Source organism: Lutra lutra, chromosome X, assembly GCF_902655055.1.
Source record: "Lutra lutra chromosome X, mLutLut1.2, whole genome shotgun sequence".
NCBI classification, from domain to species: domain Eukaryota; kingdom Metazoa; phylum Chordata; class Mammalia; order Carnivora; family Mustelidae; genus Lutra; species Lutra lutra.
In genome coordinates, this window is record NC_062296.1 from 85,346,880 (window position 1) to 85,365,220 (window position 18,341).

The 18,341-nt window shown below is 46.3% G+C and overlaps 1 protein-coding gene across 1 annotated transcript in view; it reads left to right on the forward strand.

Annotated features, from left to right (window-relative positions):
* Nucleotides 1–2,281: 2,281 nt before the first annotated feature.
* The window catches only part of BEND2 (BEN domain containing 2), a 63,656-nt gene continuing 47,596 nt past the window's right edge, over nucleotides 2,282–18,341 (forward strand). The window contains exons 1-6 of the mRNA XM_047715142.1: nucleotides 2,282–2,352; nucleotides 2,605–2,668; nucleotides 4,057–4,368; nucleotides 7,444–7,711; nucleotides 11,232–11,414; nucleotides 18,053–18,195. Coding sequence (XP_047571098.1) covers nucleotides 2,282–2,352; nucleotides 2,605–2,668; nucleotides 4,057–4,368; nucleotides 7,444–7,711; nucleotides 11,232–11,414; nucleotides 18,053–18,195 — 1,041 coding nt within the window. The remainder of the gene's footprint in view (nucleotides 2,353–2,604; nucleotides 2,669–4,056; nucleotides 4,369–7,443; nucleotides 7,712–11,231; nucleotides 11,415–18,052; nucleotides 18,196–18,341) is intronic.

An 18,341-nucleotide genomic window follows, 5' to 3' on the forward strand; every position in this document is an offset into this window, starting at 1 on the left:
ACGTCGGGCCCCCCCACTCAGCAGGAAGCCCGTTTCTCCCTCTGCTTGAGTGCTCATGTTCTCTCTCTCTCTTCCTCTCTCACAAATAAATAAAATCTTTTAAAAAAGCACTACTAAGCTTGTGGTTGTCTACGTGCACGTCCAGATAGTCGAGTGTTAACACTTGCCCTCATTCTACAGATAAGCAGATCACTAGCAGCGAAGGGCTGATGTCCTGTAGGACCTTAAATGAGCCCCCAGGGGAGCAGCACGAAGTTCCATCCATGAGCCGTGTCTGTGCTCAGCACTTGCCGCTCGCTGTGGTACTGAGGATGCGAGTGCACTAGAAGAGGCCAGGGCCCCCACAAATCCTGTCCCCGGCCCCGGGCTCCTATGTCTGCCTGCGGTTCTGGCTGCTCTTCTGTCACCGGGGGCCAGGAGCCACACTGCCTTTCTGCCTTCAGCTCTCCCAGCTTACAGGGTGCAAAAGCCTTAGAGGCTCAGGACGGGGGCTGTGTCGCCTTCGGCACCTGACTCCTTGCCCCTCTCGGCTATGCCAGGAGCTTCTGCTCCACGCCTTCAAGCCCACAAACTCCTCCCGCTGCAGCAGCACGTCTGCCGGTTGACACGGTCCCCGCCGAGCCTCCAGGGCTGATGCTCTCGTGGCGGGAACGGGGCGTCACTGTGCTTGTCTGGGACTTGGGTGATTCAGACCCGCTTGCTCTCGGCCGTCCGGTTTGTCAACTTGTAGTCCAGAGACGGTCTAACGCGTTAGGCTCTCGGGAACTCTCCGGGCTTTTAAAACGATCTTTCCTCGGTTCTGCCTCTCAGGCCATCCTTCCAACACCAGCGGGCGGAATTCCGCAAGCTGACCGCGGCAGCCCTCTGGGCGCACGGAGCGTTTGCTTTCGTCTTTGCGTGATTTCTGATCCTTGCGGCGGCTCCGGAGTGTGTGTCCAGGGTGGGACTTCCCAGACTTAAACCCAGGCCCTTCTGTAATACGACTAGAAAAGAGCTGAACCTCATGACGAGGAACGACGTAGTTGGGAGGAAAAGCCCCGCTCTCCGAGCTGCGAAGGGATCGCATTCACAGTCGGCCGAGTGAGTGAAGTACGTTTGAACTTCCGGGGCCGCTGCTTCGCTGAGATGCTGGGACTCGCTTGTATTTCGCAGTCCTCTGAGGCTGATCCAGGGAACGAGGGAGGGAACCAGGGAGGGCTCTCGGGCACGGGGGACGTGCGGCCCGGGGCCTACGTTCAGAGTGCATGGCAGACGGGGTTCCGTCCTCGGCCTCCCGACGTTTCCCGTTTTGTCCTGAAGGTTGATGAAACTGAACCTTGAAAGCAGCTCTCCATGGAGAGTCCTCAGCCCGAGCGTCCCCACTCTCCTTACTCTTCTAGAAGCAACTTCGGACACGCGGGACCACCTGCTTCGGCTCCAGGGGCGCTGGCAACCCGAGGGGTGAGCCATAAGGAGTAAGAGACCTACTCCTCTCCTCAAGCTGCTTCCATCATATGTTGGTGACCCAGCGTTCGTGGAAAGGAGCCTCAGGAAGCTCATGATAGCGCATGTGAGCCAGTTCCTGGCGACTGTGAGGGCTCAGTGCCTGGACTGCCTGCTAACTGGACATACTGAGGACAACAGAGCTGAGGATCTTCAGCTGTGTTATTACGTCATACTAAGCAAACTGCCTGAGGCAGATGTGGTTTTGGTCACTGTGCTCGGATTGGTCCGAGTACCCCAGGTTCCGCTGCAGTAACAAACAGACCCCGACAGCTCCGTGCCTTTGCTTTTCCTCCCCTTCTCCTAGGCGAGGTCTGATGCTCCCTAGCCGCTGCGTCTTTCCTCTGGCGCCGCTCCCAGAACGCGTGGCCTACGAGGCTCTTTTCTTTTCTTCTTCTTTTTTTTTTTTTTTTTAAAGATTTTTATTTATTTATTTGAGAGCCAGGGATCACAAGTAGGCAGAGAGGCAGGCAGAGAGAGAGGGGGAAGCAGGCTCCCCGCTGAGCAGAGAGCCCGATGCGGGGCTCGATCCCAGGACCCTGAGATCATGACCTGAGCTGAAGGCAGAGGCTTAACCCACTGAGCCACCCAGGCGCCCCTGCAAGGATCTTTTCATCGCCCCAGCCCGGAGGTGACCCGTGGTAGTTCTCCTCAGGGCTCACTGGTAAGATGAGCACGTGGCCCTGCTCAAAGGAGAGAGTGGTTTTCTCAAGAAGAGGGAAACGGAAGGCTTGGACAACACGTAGCATCGTTTCTCCGAGGCTGAGCATCCTGTGTTTCTAGGAGAGGGTGATGGTAGATGGCGTTGGAGCTGGGCCGGGTTGGCGGCCTCAATGAGAAGCTAGGGGTGCAGTGCCAATGTGTGGACAGGTGACTAGGGGGGCTGAGTCTGGCTGGAGCCCGCCTGTTGCCCCCAAGGAGAGTAGTCGTCCTGGAAGTTGTGGACATGCAAACTTTTGAGTCTCACCCCACAGACCTTCCAGTTTTTCCAAATCAAGTAGAAATACAGATTTTCATGTGAAATCTCCCAATTGTAAGACGGATGCCTAAGTATATGAAAACCCAGGCCAGATAAAATGTGTATGATGTGGGCCTAATGTGACCTCTGTGTTGTCAGTGTAGGATGTTAGCCCTTTGGTCTCAGAGCTTGGGATCTCGAGCGGCCAGCCCTCTACACCTCTGGGAGGTAAAGCTGACCCCACATTTCTAAGAAGAATCTTGGCTCTGCCTGTGAGCATTCATTCTCTCTGTCCACCTGGGTTCCCGTTACATCCTCCATGTTGACCACAATCCCTGTTCAGCCAGCCACAGGGGCACTTGGGGCCACACGTGAAGGAGGACAGAGTCCCTTATTCTGCCCAGGTCATTGCCAGGCTGTGTGATCCCGAGGCATCTGGTAAACCACCAGTGTTGAGAGAGACCGCAGCATGGGCTGGATACTGGGGAGTCATTACGAACTTGGAGAGCTGAACGAGGCCTGGACAGGAAGGCCCTTGGGTCACTTCCAGATGGCGTCTTAAGGTCCGAGGGAAGCAGTTAAGGAGTTCTGAACGGGGGTGGGTGTCACACAGCAGACCAGCATTGTGGGCATTCTGGACAGATCGTTCTGGCAGCTGCTGGGGGTTGGGGGTGAGCTCTCAGTGAACAGAATCCATCCTCCAGCATGCACAGTGTCCTTGACGGAATCCCATTCTGGTATGCTTTTGGGCGGCGACTCCAACAATTTTACTGTAACCTTTTCCTGGGCTGTTGTCAGAGGAGGAGGTGTCCCTCTGAGGATGGCCAGAGTCGTTGGGTTCGTGATAGCCACGAACGGTCAGGCACAACCACCTCTGTCTTTAGAATGGGAGGTGGCATCACGTTTCAGGTTGCTCGAGGTCTGGGACCACAGCCAGGTGACAATGTGGGGCTGGCGTCAGCACCGGAGAAAAGGCAAGGGAGGAGAGGTTCTGACTTCTGCAGTGGGTGGCCACCATGTGGCCTCTGGTTAGGACAAGGTGTCAGCCCGGAGCAGGGTGGTGTGGGGAGGTTGTGGCCATGGTGTTCCCCAGAGCGGGGCCGGCCTGCTGTCCCCAGTGCTCCCTGGTGGGAGCCTCCCAGGGCTCTGAGGGCCAGAGTCAGCCTGGAAGGCAGACTGGCTGTGGTCAGACTCCCACAGCAGTGGGGTCGTGTCCCCTTGTATTTACGGACCCCTGGCACGTCTCTTTCCTAGTCTCTGCCGCCACCAAAGCCCCACTTCCCCCTCCATCTCTGTGTGTCTCCCTGTGTCTCTCACACATTCTTTACCTCGCCCCCCCTCACTCGCACACACAGACATGTCCGTGTGCACCCCCCTTGGAGTGGCAACCCGTCATCCGTCACGCCTTGTGAGTCCAACCTGTGGCAGCACTTTTCCCGGAGCTGAATGAAACCGGCAGAATGTCCTGCGTAGCACGCGGGGCCGTGCTCCTCTGTGAGTGTCCCACCCCTTCTGTCTCGCGGGCAGAGTGGGTCATGGTCCCGTAGGTCACGTTTACGGTCACTTCACACCCTCTTCCTATGCCTGGCCATGGCCTGCCCTCTCCTGCTGCCTAGAAACCAGGCCTGGGACGTGAGCCTGCCCGGGAGACGCGAGAGTCGAGTGCCACGATCCCGGGACCGGCTCCACAAAGCGTACAGAGCAGCGCCCCTCGGCCTGATGCCCGTGAGACGCCCCGGCCCTGTGGAGCTCAGCACCCCGCTTCCCCTGACCAGTGCCGGGGGAACGTCCAGGGCCCGGGCCTGAGCCCCAGCCGTTTGCACAGCTCCCCTGGTGGATCCGCGTGCGGACAGGGCGATGAAGGGGCACTAAGAGGAGCGACCTGTGACAGCTGTGACATGGGTGGCTTCCTTGTCCCCTTCCCTCGTGTGCAGTGGCTCGAGTCTGGGGCCTGTGCTCTCTTGGAGATCTCACCTTCTGCCCTTCCCTGTTGCCTTCTGAGAGCCCCACCGCCCCCGCACCTGCTGGATTTCTCTCCTCCCTTCGAAGGTGGGGTTGTCGCTTGGACTCCATGAGCTCCGAGCCCGTGTGGTCCTCCTAGCTTGCAGTTCAGCCTCTCTCCCCCACTTTGCCGAAATGACGTTTTCCATCCCTTACTAAAGGGTGAGGAGGCGCCTTCCTGAGAACTTGGGGTCCTGGGGATTTTCCATGTGGATCCTTCCCCTGGATGTCCTAGGATGCTCACAGAGTAGCTGCTTCCAGAACATCACTAGCCAGGTCCAGGTGTCAGGACCACTGCAGGCGCAAGCGCTGTATGGTTGTGGCGGTGGCTGCCAGCAGGCGGCGCTGTCACTCAGTTGTTTTCATTGCTTATTTCTTCTGTCTTTTCTTCTCCTAAACTTTGTTATATTCTACTTTGTGCTGGATATCCTATTTAAATACTGCTTGTAGAAATATGTTGATCTTATATTCATGGGAAAGAATTTTTGTTTACTATGCCAGGCACCCGGGGGTGTTAATTCCCCAGATGATAGGAGACTGAACTATAGTCTGTGTGGTTAACTGTTGTTTAATTCTGTTTTTTCTTATTAAAGATTTTATTTATTTATTCGACACAGAGAGAGAGAGCACAAGTAGGGGGAGAGGCAGGCAGAAGTAGAAGCCAGCTCTCTGCTGAACAGGGACCCCGATGCGGAATATAATCCCTGGGATTGTGACCTGAGCCAAAGGCAGATGCTAAACCAACTGAGCCACCTAGGCGTCCCTGGATTACTTTTACTCTGAAGGGGTGACTATGGTCCTTGTTCAAGCAAAGGGCAGTTTACCAGCCCTCTGTTATTAGAGGGTCCCAGATTCTGACTTTTGTCACTAGTCCTCCAAAGTCACCAGAAGTACAGCTTGGCCTCTTTCAGACTTTTCTGCATCAATGTCTTCAAGCAAAAGCCGTCCTGCCACGTTTTCACATTTTTTTAGGTTTCTGGTGTTTCACAGCTCCTGGCTCAGTAATTCCTTATTGTTTTATTGACTTTTTGATGTTCTTGAGCTTATTTTAAGAACAGTTTATCCAGCTTTTTTTTTTAGCATTCTGTGTCTCTTTATGGAGAAGAGGGGTCACAGGAATGGATGGAGGACTGACTAGATACAAAACGAAAGTGGTTGTCGACCATCTGCTGGATGCTTAGTTACAGTGTAGTAACAGTGTGTTCCTTTCAAGCGCTAGGTGATGGATGGAAACTCAAAAGGGCACATGGATCAGCCTGGGTCCAGGATGAAGAGAAAGACCGTAGAGTAATTTGAACAGAGAAAGTTTAATATAAAGAAGTACTTAGTTTATCAGGATTGGAATAATGAGGGACCGCTGGTTAGAAATAAAGGAAACCCAAAAGAGTGTAGGAATACGAGCTACAAACAGCTACCACCTGTAGGAGCAGACATTACACCCAGGAAGGCTCGACTCTGACTCCCTGAGGGAGATGCGTCACTCGGGGCAGCATTGGTGGAAATTGTTGCAGAGCTTACCTCGAGAACTTGCTAGAGAGCTGCCCTCCCAGGGGTGTGTTTGGGGTAGGAGGCTGCCCACTGCACTCTGTATAGGCAGGAGCCTGACTACAGACAAACGGGACTAGGAAGCACACTTGTTTCCTCTACACTCGCTCTCCTGTGTTTCCCACTGAATAGTGTTCCACGGTGCTACCAGCGAAGGGAAAACACATACAGGGCCCATACCCAGTTTCTCAGAGCAGGGCAATTGGCTGGATTCGACATTGAGAGCTAATGTATCAATAAACTGTACAGTGCGTTCACTCTTCTGGTCAGCTTCCTTACACACCCTCCTGTGCACGGTTACCCCCAGCTTGCAACACTGAAACAACTGTATATTTCCACCTAACAAGATGCACCTTTTCTTCTCCCATGTGAAGAAACTTACCCTTCCCCAGGATGAGGAGATGCATGGGGCCAGGAGTCATTGTGTAACTGATCCAGTGAAATGGAACCAGAATTCCAGGCCCTGTGCTGGGTGCTTTATATTTTGTAACACAATTCTTAGAACCTTGTGATAGAAATGCTATTTAATATAAACAGTGCATGGTGGCACTCTGCATTTTTACCAGGGTGCCCTAGGAAAGTGTCTTGGTGCAGATATTATTAGAATAGATGTCTGCGGGGGTGGGGTGGGGCGGAGGGAGCGCCTGGGTGGTTCAGTTAGTTAAGCCTCTGTCTTTGGCTCAGGTCATGATCCTAGAGTTCCCCCGCCCCCGCCCCCACCAACGGTCAGAGTCGGGCACTCTGTTCTCTGGGACCCCGCTTTTCCTTCTGTCCCTCCCCCCATTCATACTCCCTCTGAAATAAATTTTAAAAATCTCAAAAAAAGAAAAAAGAATAGATGTCTGAACAAATTTTTAAGGGTGTGGAAAATTTCCGGAAGCAACCGAGTAAGAGGGAGAGTAACGTAGGGGGATGTGAGCATGTGCTTTGGGGGGGGGGCAGTGTGTGTTCAGATCAAAACTCTGCTACTAGCCTTGTGGTTTTGAGCAAGTTAAACTCTCTAAGCATCTGTTCCTGTATCTTTAAAATGGGACAATAATACTGACTTGTTATAGTGGTTGAGGACCTCATGAGGTCAGACATACTAAGGGGCTGGTTTGTGGTGAGTACTCAGTAAACCGTACCTATTATTATTTTAAGTTGGAATGAAGGACATGGCTCTTTAGAAAACGGCAAGTAGAGAGTAGGACAGCTAAAGCGCAAGGTGGTGTGTATTTAGCGGAGTCTTATTAGCGAAATATTTTAAAAGTTGGATTATTTTCAGATTTGTTCCCAAAGGTGGCGCTGGACATGAATACACAACCCGGAAAACATTAGGAAGTCTGAATTCTGACGTACATTTTTTCTATGATGTATTGTGTGAAGAGCATTCTGGGAGGAGTAGAATTACACTGGTGGCTACTAGTTCACATTTTTGGGGCAGGGGAAAGCACATTTCATAAAATGTATACGTGTAGGTAGAAACGGAGCGAGGCAAGGCGCCACACTTGGCGCCTCTACCCTACCCCCAACAGTCGCGCTCCCGTGGCGCGTTCTGGGGTGCTACTGCGCAGTCGCAGAAGCTTCTCTTAGGAGGGGAGGTCTCAGTCCTTCCGTTTGGCGCCTCTATCTGCTGCAGTTGCCTCGTGGGCACGGTCGCGATCCAGCGGGTCCAGCCGCAGCGCAGACGCCGATCCTACAGCACTCGGAGCGGGACTCCCTTCCTTACGATGTCTGAAGAGGAGGGTAAGGTGCCCTTCCCAAAGCTGTTCCACTCGCTTCTGCCTCTTTCTTAACCCTGCCGGGGGTGAGGGGCGGGGGGGAGGGGAAACTGACAGGGTTCGCGCTGTGCCCACCTAGAGGGCCTCTCAGGGGACCAAGGCATTGTCTTGTCATCTACCAGGGCGTGTCCGGTGATGACCTCTGGACCGCTGTCCCTGTCTGTGTAGTGGGCATTTAGGAACCCAGGTGTTACAGGCTAGGTCTGGCCCTGGGTCCAGGGCATTCTTGGGGTTCATGGTGTTTCAGGAACTCGAGCTGATTGATCCTGGGGCTTGTGGGGTCCCTGAAATTCACGGTGTACCATGGGCTTGAGGTGATGCTTGGGGTCATGGTGTCCCTAGAATTCATTGGCCAAGATGATCCCAGAATTTGAGGAGTCCCTGGGGTTCATGGTGTACTTAGGGCTTGAGCTGATCCTAGGTTTTCACTAGATTCCTGGGGTTTGTGGTATCCTAGGAGCTTGAGATGATCCTGGGGTTTGAGGGGTCTCTGGGGCTTATGGTGTTTCCAGGACTTATGGCATCTGAGAGGCTCAAGGTGACACTGGGGCTCAAGAGAGCCGCATGGCGAGAGGCGGGGCTTAGTTTCCAGCACGAGGGCGGTGGTTCTTCCTAGGACCCCTAGTGGTCATAAAGCAGCCTCAGCCATATCCATTTGGGAGACCAGGGCGCTGTGACCTGTTTCTTGTGCGCCTTCTGCAGGGTGGCATGGCGGGTACTGGCGCCAAACTAGGTCTGTACGGCGGCACTTTTTCCTTGAGCTCCCCCCGACCCCAAAAGGCCTTGTGGGATGTGTCCATACCATAAACAGCTGTGCAGCATGACCATTAGGGCATGAAAGTGACTTGGTTTAGTGGCCAGGGGTGCTCCCGAGAGGAGACGATTTGATTTGCCGAAGGTTAAGTCTTCACTTTACAGTTTCATATTCAGCAGCGCTGCGGTGGGGTGGTTTGGGGTTTCCCACGACCTCTCTTGAGATGCCTGTGTTTATAAGCTTTTGAGTTATGGCCACTCGTTAAGTACTTGGTGTTGCCTTCTTGGGATGTATTGATCCTTTATCCTTTCTCTTTCCCTTTTGGAGGAAGCGGGGGTCCTAAAGGACCAAGACTTTGAATTTAAAGGATTGACAAACCAGCAGTTGATTCATTATGACATCTTTTGAAATTGAGATTTGATTTCTTGAGGCTTTGGTGGTAACCGTGTTTGCTCAAAGACAGCGCAGCCTTGTTTTATCGTAAAAACAAACAAGCAGAAAGAAAATAAAAATGTAGGTATATAGAAGTCCCCACATAAAGAGCCAGTTCTTTGCTTTGAGAGGGCAGACGAGACTTAAAAAGGAGTCGGAGGATACAACAAAATGTTAGGACCCCTAGAAAATAAGGGTGCCCTTCTGACCATGCTTCAGGGCCCGTCCCACCTGCTGTAGGACTGAGCACCACTGTTTGACAGAAAAGGCTCTAAAGTAATGTGTTGAGAATCGCCCCCTTTTACCTCTACCCACTTCTCCCCAAATTGGGACTGCTTTATGGTTTTAGAACATTAAGTGGTAAACTGATTTAATGTCTGCAGATAATTATTTTACAAGCAACTCTTCTGCACTGTGTTTTCTAAAGCAGGGCTGGGCTCGATTTAGTTTCAAGCCTGCCTGCTGCAAGGACTGGTCTCTGGGATACAGTTTTGGTGGCATAATCTCTCACCTGGCCAACTTTGTCCTCTCTAAAGTTTGACATGGATGTGCAAGGACTTCTTTTGAGAATTCTGCTAGGAGATTTAGAAAGTATTGTTCAATGTATTGACACAGTTTTGACTGAAAAGCAGACCAGTCTGGCCATTGTCACCTGCTGTGTTTTGGGTTGGATTTCTTGCAGTGGTCCTCATGTGAAAGGAAGGTGGCAGTCTGCATCACTGTGAACTGTGCCTTATCTGGTTAAGTTCAGGGCAACTTGGATCCTTGCACCTTAGAAGCATAATCTTCAAAAAGCTTCTATATGTTATGTCTTCTAAATATGGCTCATGGAGGTTATGTATATACCTAAAGGAATTAATTGGAATTCTACAAATTTACTGAGAAACCTGGGTGGAGTTGTCAGTAGCTTTACTGGGTCTAGTGTGAAAAATCTGTTGACATATAAAAGCTCGTCTTAAAAATAAAACTTCAGTTACCTTTGTTATTTTCTTCTGATTATGAAGTCTATAAAGTTTATTGTAGAGAATCTTAACAAATACAAGAGAAGTCTAATGAAAGTCATTTTGCCACCCTGAGATAGTGACTAAGAGATAACAACTGGTATATTTCCTTCTGTTCTCAACGTTAGGATTACATCGTATTTTCTCTGCTTTGACCCTGCTTTTAATGCTTTAACCCTTCCCGCCTCGACATTATTTCACCAGCATTTCTAATATCACTAAATGAGAATGTGTTTCTCATTGGCAGTATGCCATAATTTATTTAAGTAATTCCCTTTTGTTTGAATAATTAGGTAGTTTCTAATGTTCCATTTTTTCCATGAAGACTATTAAGTAGATTTCACAGCGAATCTCCAAACCTAGTCCTATGTTTTTATGGATGAGAAAACAGAGGCAAAAGAATAAATGTATCTGGCCGAAAGGTCATACCTCTGGATGGCTGAAGAGCCTGAATTGGAACCCACATCATGTGATTCCTAATTCAGTATCATTTTCACACCAGCACATTCCCTCACACTGGCTAATTACTTGATTCTAAAGTTTTGGTCTATTTCAAATAAATGTATTGAATCCAAGTTGTGATGCACAGTGCGTGTGATCTGCGAGTTAATACTTCGAGCTTAAACATGTTCTTCTTTTTCAGGCTAACTGTAAAAAGGAAAACAGCCTGTTTATGTAGCATACATTGTGCGTGGTGTGCTACTTTTCATGGTCATTAGAACGGTTTATGGAGTTGATATTTCACATCTTGTTTATTCGTGGCTACTTATTTTATGTTTTGTGAGATTCAATTTGAATTTGTTTCATAACAATAGTTATGACTGTATTTTATTTCTATATCATTTATTATCATAAAGATTAATATTAAGGTTTAGAGAACATGTCCGGGAACTCATGGTCAGTAGAGTGTGGCTATGTAACGTCAGCTGTATCATTTAAAAGTTAAAAGCATATCACTGAACACAGAGCAGCATGGGCTAGGTATTTACATTTCTTAAATGGGGAGAAATTTACTGCTCTAAAATTGGAAGTACTAGAAATACTAATGTATGTGTGTATATACACGCATATAAATATATACATGCACACACACACACATATATATTTATATATAGATCTCAAAGCTTCATACAAAGCAATTTATTTCTTAGCTGACTTGCAGGGATTAGAGATATGAAAATATTTAATGTTTTTTCAGCTAAAATGTTTTTTAAACACTCCAAAACTTTATAAGGTGGTTTCTTCTAGACACTGATTATTTTATGTGGTATCTAAACTTTCTCTTTGCTTATTCCTAGACTATATTATTATAACTGTTGAGGATGACAGTGACGGCGATGATGACATTGGTGTTGTGATAATAGAAGACTCTGAAACAGAACTTACAGAGAACACACATCCCACTGATGGCATGTTGACTATAGAACCAAATTTTCAAGCCAGCAATGATAACTATCAGCAACTATCCCAAATAAGATATGGTAATTCCTTCTCCACAAAATTTTGCTCCCTGGTCCTGATATCCAGTAAATTGCTTAAATATTCTTATAACTTTTACACTTGTCAGTTCTTATCAGGACAAGCTTCATGGTCATGTCACAGTGCTTATGTGTGCTTGCTTTTTCTGTTCATTTAAGCTTTGCCATGTCTCCTGTTCCATTTTCACTCTATGGGGGTGGGAGCATAGCCTCAGAAAGCATTGGGAGAATATATTATCTGTTTTTGAGAAACTGTTTATAGCTGGCAACTCTGACTGTAAATATCTGGTGGCAAAGGAAAACTGAATTTGTGGGAGAAACAACTTGGATCAAGAGTTTGTTGAACAGATAACACGATTATCTATGTAGATCTAAAGAATCTGTAAAAACTGGAACTAATAAGCAATTATAGCACGACTATGTGATACAAGGTTAATATGCAAAAACCAATCCCTTTCCTATATATCAGCAGTAAACAGCTGGAACTTGAAATTAAAAATGCAGCACCCTTTACATTACTACCCCAAAAAAGAGTCCATGGAAGGTGAAGTCTTGTAACCAGAAGTGCGGTAGCTACTTGGCCTTTCAGTGGCTGCTTCTCCGTCACAGCAGTGAAAGAAATGTGAGGCCATTCACCTCCTCCCTCACACACAGAGCCCAGAGACTTAACCCCTTGGAACATTTCTTTGTTAGCTATAGGACAATTTGTTCTTTGCCCTTTGTGTAGAAAATTGGGTTTCCTACTCCTTAAAAATGTTACTGCTTAGGGATGCCTGGGTGGCTCAGTTGGTGAAGCATCTCCCTTTGGCTCAGGTCATGATCCTGGGGTCCTGGGATCGAGCCCTGCTCAGTGGGGAGCCTGCTTCCCCCTCTCCCTCTAACCCTCCTCCCTGCTTGTGTGCTCTTTCTCTCTCAAATAAATAATTAAAATCTTCAAAAAAAAGTTATTGCTTAGATCGGAGATCAGCAAACTGTTTCTGTAAAGGGCCAGACAGTAAATATCTTTGGCTTTATAGCCATAAAGGCTCTGTTGCAACTGCTCAACTCTGCTGTTGAAGAAAGCAGCTGATATATAAACAGATGAGTGTGACTGTGTTTCAGTAAAACTTTACTTATGAACACTGAAGTTTGAATTTCCTATCATTTTTCCATTTCATAAAATATTCTTTTGGTTTTGTTCCCTAATCATTTTTGAAAATAATTTTTGATATTAAAATAATTAAAATATTTTTTTGATATTTTATATTTACTCTCCATTTTTAGTAGTTACTCAAATTTTATACCCTTCAAATACAATTACATTTTAATTTTTTTTAAGTAAGCTCTACGCCCAGTGTGGGGCTTGAACTCACAGCTCCAAGATCAAGAGTTGCATGCTCCACCGACTGAGCCAGCCAGGCGCCCGTTTTTTAATCATTTCAAAATGTAAAAAAAACGAAAAACAAAAAATAGAAGCATTCTTAGCTTGTGGGCTACATAAAAAATAGGCAGCAAGGTGGATCTGGCCTGTAGGCTGTAGTTTGCCAACCCCTGATCGAACTGACGTCAAAAAGTTTTGATAGCACTTGTCCTCTGTTCTGGTTTTAAAACTATGTGCAGAACCAGCAGAATACTTTCTAGTGTGTTACAGAATGTCTGGCTGATTCCAGCAGCCCTCTTTAGTGGGAGAGAACTAGGAGACTTTTCAAATGTGGATACCCTTTGACTTATCATTTCTACATCTAGGACTTTATCCCACAGAACTATCTGCAGACGGGTAAGACTATTCAGCAGTGTTCTTCACATGAGCAAAGCTTGAGAAGTAACTTGAATATCCGTGAATTAGGGACTAGTTCAATGAATCATGGCCTATCTGCATGATAGAAAAGTAAGAAGCAGGGCATCTGGGTGGCTCAGTGGGTTAAAGCCTCTGCCTCTGCCTTTGGCTCGGGTCATGATTCCAGGGTCCTGGAGTCGAGCCCCGCATCGGACTCTCTGCTCGGTGGGGAGCCTGCTTCTCTCTCATTCTCTGCCTGCCTCTCTGCCTATTTGTGATCTCTGTCTGTCAAATAGATAAGTAAAATCTTAAAAAAAAAAAAAAAAAGAAAAGTAAGAAGCTGTTAAAGGGGTTGCAGTATACCTAAAAGTATTAGTTTGGAAAGACCAATACATGTTTAGTAAAGAAAAGGAAGTTGCAGTGCAGTCCTTATCGTCTGATCCCTTTTATCTTTCCAACCAATGCAAAAATTTAGGATAAGGGATTTCAGAAAAGTTGGTCAGGTAATTTTTTACTGTGGTAAAATATACATAACGTCATGCTTCTTCCCTTTGTTCTTTTAATGTGATGTGTTACGTTGATTGGTTTTTCTTTTGTTGAACCACCCTTGCATTCCTGGGATAAATCCCTCTAGGCATAGTGAATAATCCTTTTAATTTGCTACTGGATTACATTTGCTATTATTTTGTTGAGGATTTTTGCATCTGTATTCATAAAGGATATTGGTCTATAATTCTCCTTTCTTGTAGTGCCTTTTTCTAGCTTTGACTATTGGGTATTTGGGTATTGGGGTAATTCTGGCCTCATAGAATGAATTAGGAAGTGTTCTCTCTTTAGTTTTTTGAAGGAGGTTGAGAAGGATTGGTGTTAATTTTTTTAATGTTTGGTAGATCCACCAGTGAAGCCCTCTAGAGGGTCCAGGCCTTTTCTTTGTTGGGAACTTTATGATGACTGATTCAATCTCTTTACCTGTTATGGGTCTGTTGAGATTTTCTATTTTTTTCTTGAGTCATTATAGATAATTTTTAAAATTTATAAAAACAAATTGTTGGGGTGCGTGGGTGGCTCAGTTGGTTAAGTGTTTGCCTTCGGCTAAGGTCATGATCCTGGGGTTCTGGGATCAAGCCCCATATTGGGCTCCCTGCTGAGCAGGGAGCCTGCTTCTCCCTCTCCCTGTTGCACCCCCTGCTTGTCCTCTCTCACTGTCAAATAAATAAACAAATAAATAAAATCTAAAAACAGAAACAAAAACAAAAATCCCTAAATTATTTTCTTATATAACAAAATTAAGCAATTAGAATATATATAGGATTGAGGCACCTGGCTGGCTCAGTAGTTAGGGCATGGGACTCTTGGTCTTGGGGCTGGTCATGAGTTCAAGCTCCATGTTGGGCATAGAGCCTACTTAAAAAAAAAAGAAAAGAACATATATATATATATTTATTTATATATTATGTATTTTTATTATTAAATATATATTATATACACAATTATATTTTCACATATAAATATAAATAATTATTAATAAACAATAATAAATATTAGTAATAAATAATTTTATGTATATAAAAAGAATATATATGTATTTTCCATAAAATGGAAGAAAACCCAGTTGATAATGGCTACAACTAAATATTAAAAATCCTAAGGAATAAATGAATAAAAATGGCAGAATCTGTATGAAAGGGGAGCAAATACTTTAATGAAGGTCATAAAATAAGACTTGATTAAGTGGAGAGAAACAAATTGTTCCTAGAGGAGAAAAAACACTCTTCTATAACTTAAAAAAAAATCTTGGAAAAATATGTTTAAGGGACAGGTGGTATTTTATCATATGAAACACTAAAACATTTTAAAAGTTACAATTATTAAAATATGATGGTATTAGTTTTGAAATAAGGAGCCAGATTTAATGTAGCAGGAAGTTCATAAAAACAAAGAATTTGGAGTTAATGCACTGTAGTATTTTAGTAAGAGAAACACAGATAGTAAATCATACTGGTACAGATGCTAACTATTGGAGGAAAAAGCCCATTGGATTTCACCTCATATCACACACTTAAAATAATTTCAAGATGGATTAAAGAGTTGAATATCTAATGAATGGAAGTATAGAAAACTAGGAGAAAATCTAGTTGAATGTTCTTCTATTCCTAGTGAAGACTGAGTGTAACAGCAGTTCAAGAAATCATAAAAACATTAATGAATTTGGTAAAATAGAAACCTTCCCAATATCAGGGAGAGTGAGCACAAGCAGGGGGAGTGGCAGGCAGAGGGAGCTGCAGAATCAGGCTCCCTGCTGAGCAGGAAGCCCAACGCGGGGCTTGATCCCAGAACTCTGGGATCATGATCTGAGCCAAAGGCAGATGCTTAACCCACTGAGCCACCCAGGTGCCCCTTTAGGTAGATTTTTTATAGAAATCTATTACACACGAAAATATGCACAAATCACAAATACTCAGCTTAAAGACTTTGCAGGTTAACACACAAGTATAAGCAGCACCAGCACCAAGAAATAGAAGGTGCTGAGCCCTGACGAATCAGCCCTCACCTCCCTTCCAGTCTCGGGCCCTCTTGTGAAGCAGCACTATCCTGACGTTTCCCACCACTGATGACTTTTGCCTATTTTTGAGCTTCAGAACAACTGAATCATATACAATTCATTTACATTCCTGGACCTAGTTCCAGACTCTGTTGGTCCTGGTGGTGAGGGCTTCTCACCTAACACCAGGCAATTCCAGGACCCAAGCGGGGTGTCTGAGTATTCAGCTCAATTCTGACACTATCCACCCAGGGACAACGTCAGGTTCCACATGTGCGGGGCTCAGTCCCACAAGACCGCACCCCCCTTCCCCTACAGGCACCAGTTGCAAGCCTGGGGCATTACCCAGTCTTCTGACTCAGTGGCTTGAACAGGTTCCTGTGACCCCCTCCTCATGTTTGGTTAATTTCCTAGAGCAGCCCACAGAACTCAGAGAAACATTTTACTTACCAGATTGCTGGTTTATACAACCTCGGAACAGCCGGCCAGAAGCGATACAAAGAACGAGGCATGGGGGAAAGGTTGGGGGGGCTTCCACGCCCTCTCCGGGCCCATTCTTTTCAGATCTCCAGGTGCTCACCAACCCGGAAGCTCTCCCGACCCTGCGCTTTGAGTCTTTACAGAGGCTTCATTGCATAGGCATGATCGATTAAGCCATTAGCCACTGGCAACTAACAACCTCTAGCCCTCTCCCCTTCCTGAAGGTCAGTGGGTAGGACTGAAAGGTCCAACCCTCTCATCCCAGCTTCCTCCTTCCTGCGGCCCAGCCCTCAGCCTTAGGTAATCTAGAGGCAGTACACTCATTAACATAACAAAAGATACCTTTATCACTCTCCTCACTTAAATTCCAAGGGCTTTAGGGGATCTGCCAGAAACACATGGAAACCAAATATGTATATATATATATTTAAAAAAAAATTTATTTGACAGAGATCACAAGTAGGCAGAGAAGCAGGCAGAGAGAGAGGAGGAAGCAGGCTCCCTGCTGAGCAGAGAGCCCGATGTGGGGCTCCATCCCAGGACCCTGGGATCATGACCTGAGCCGAAGGCAGAGGCTTTAACCCACTGAGCCACCCAGGCGCCCCATGTATATATATTTTTTTAAGATTTTATTTATTTGAGAGAGAGGGAGCGCTCGCCTGCATGAGCAGGGGGTGGGGCAGAGGCAGAGTGAGAAGCAGGCTCCCCGTTCAGCAGGGAGCCCACTTCAGGACTCCATCCCAGACCCTGGGATCCTGACCTGAATGGAAGGCAGACACCCCACCGAGCCACCCAGGCCCCCAAAATATATATCCCTTAATAGAACTCACAACTATATTCTTTGGCATCTGTCTTCTGTTCCGTTTTGGGGCTGTGAACTTCTTCCCTGTGTGCACCAATCGTTGGCGCATCTTCATGGCTATGTAGGCTTTCTTTGTATGAAAACACCCCGGTTCAATTATTCATTCTCAGTCTTATAATCCGAATAAAACAACCAGTTTAAAAAATGAAGTTACGCCTCAAATTGGAGTTAGTTTATCATTAAATTTTCCCCACCCTGTTGGCTTGCCTTTATCTAACTTGAGAGTTAATTCTCCTTCACTCTGCTTCTGATTGCTTCCCTGGCTCAGGACAGCTAATGGCAACTAGGTCTGTCATGTAGGCCCCCCTCCCAGGACAGTGATGCCAGCCGCCAAGGCTCTCCTACTACAAGACAGAATATGGGAACACTGCATTCTGTATCTTTTCCTCCTTATGGAGCTCAGAACCATCACTGAGCCTACAGCATTCTAGAATATTCGGGGGCTTATATTTCACGTACGTTTATATAGGTTTAATATGAAGTGTAACTAGGGAAAACAATCATAATCTTAGAGTTCTAGTGACTTAGAGCTAATGTCAACCAGTTCTCACCCAGCAGATGAGGAGGCCATGTCTTTGTGGTCGGCTCAGTCTACACTGTGGAGGGAGTGGCCCACGCCAGAATAGACTCCTGACTCACATTTGGAGGCCTGCTGCTTCCCTAAGTAAAAAGGCTTTGGGGGGCTCCTTTCAAAAAGCAGTTAGGTTCTCTTGTTATTTGTTTCCAGCATTTACTCTGTAGCCTTTCGGTTGTGAAGCATTCATTTCATAATTCAGAATTTGTGTGTGATCTTGATTCTTATTCCTAGGAGTGGCAACCTAGCCCTTCGATTTTTAAGGGTTTATTTTACATCACTACTGGGAGATTTATTGTTTTGTCACTCTCTAAAATTCAGCCAGGACTCCGGTTCAGTTTGAGGTGGCATTTGGAGAACATATCCCTATTAAGTTGATGACGGTAGTAAGTCTGTGAAATAACTTTTTTAATGTGTTGCTTTTCAGGAGTAGGTGGTTTACCAGCCCTACGTGACCAAGCAGTTCCACAAATGAACCATCTAGCAAATTTAAAAAGATACAGCTCGAACTCAGTGGAAATGGATCTTCTCCCCCCACAGCTCAAAAGAGGATGTTCGTCTTTTTTAAGGGTGGGTAATATGGTTTGTATATTAAATTGAATATCTATCTTTGTTTTTTCATTCTGCTTTACTTCTTTTTTTTTTTTAAATTGAGTTTAATTTCATACAGTGTATGGTTCAGTGGTTTTGACAAATGTGTATACCTCTCCCCGCCA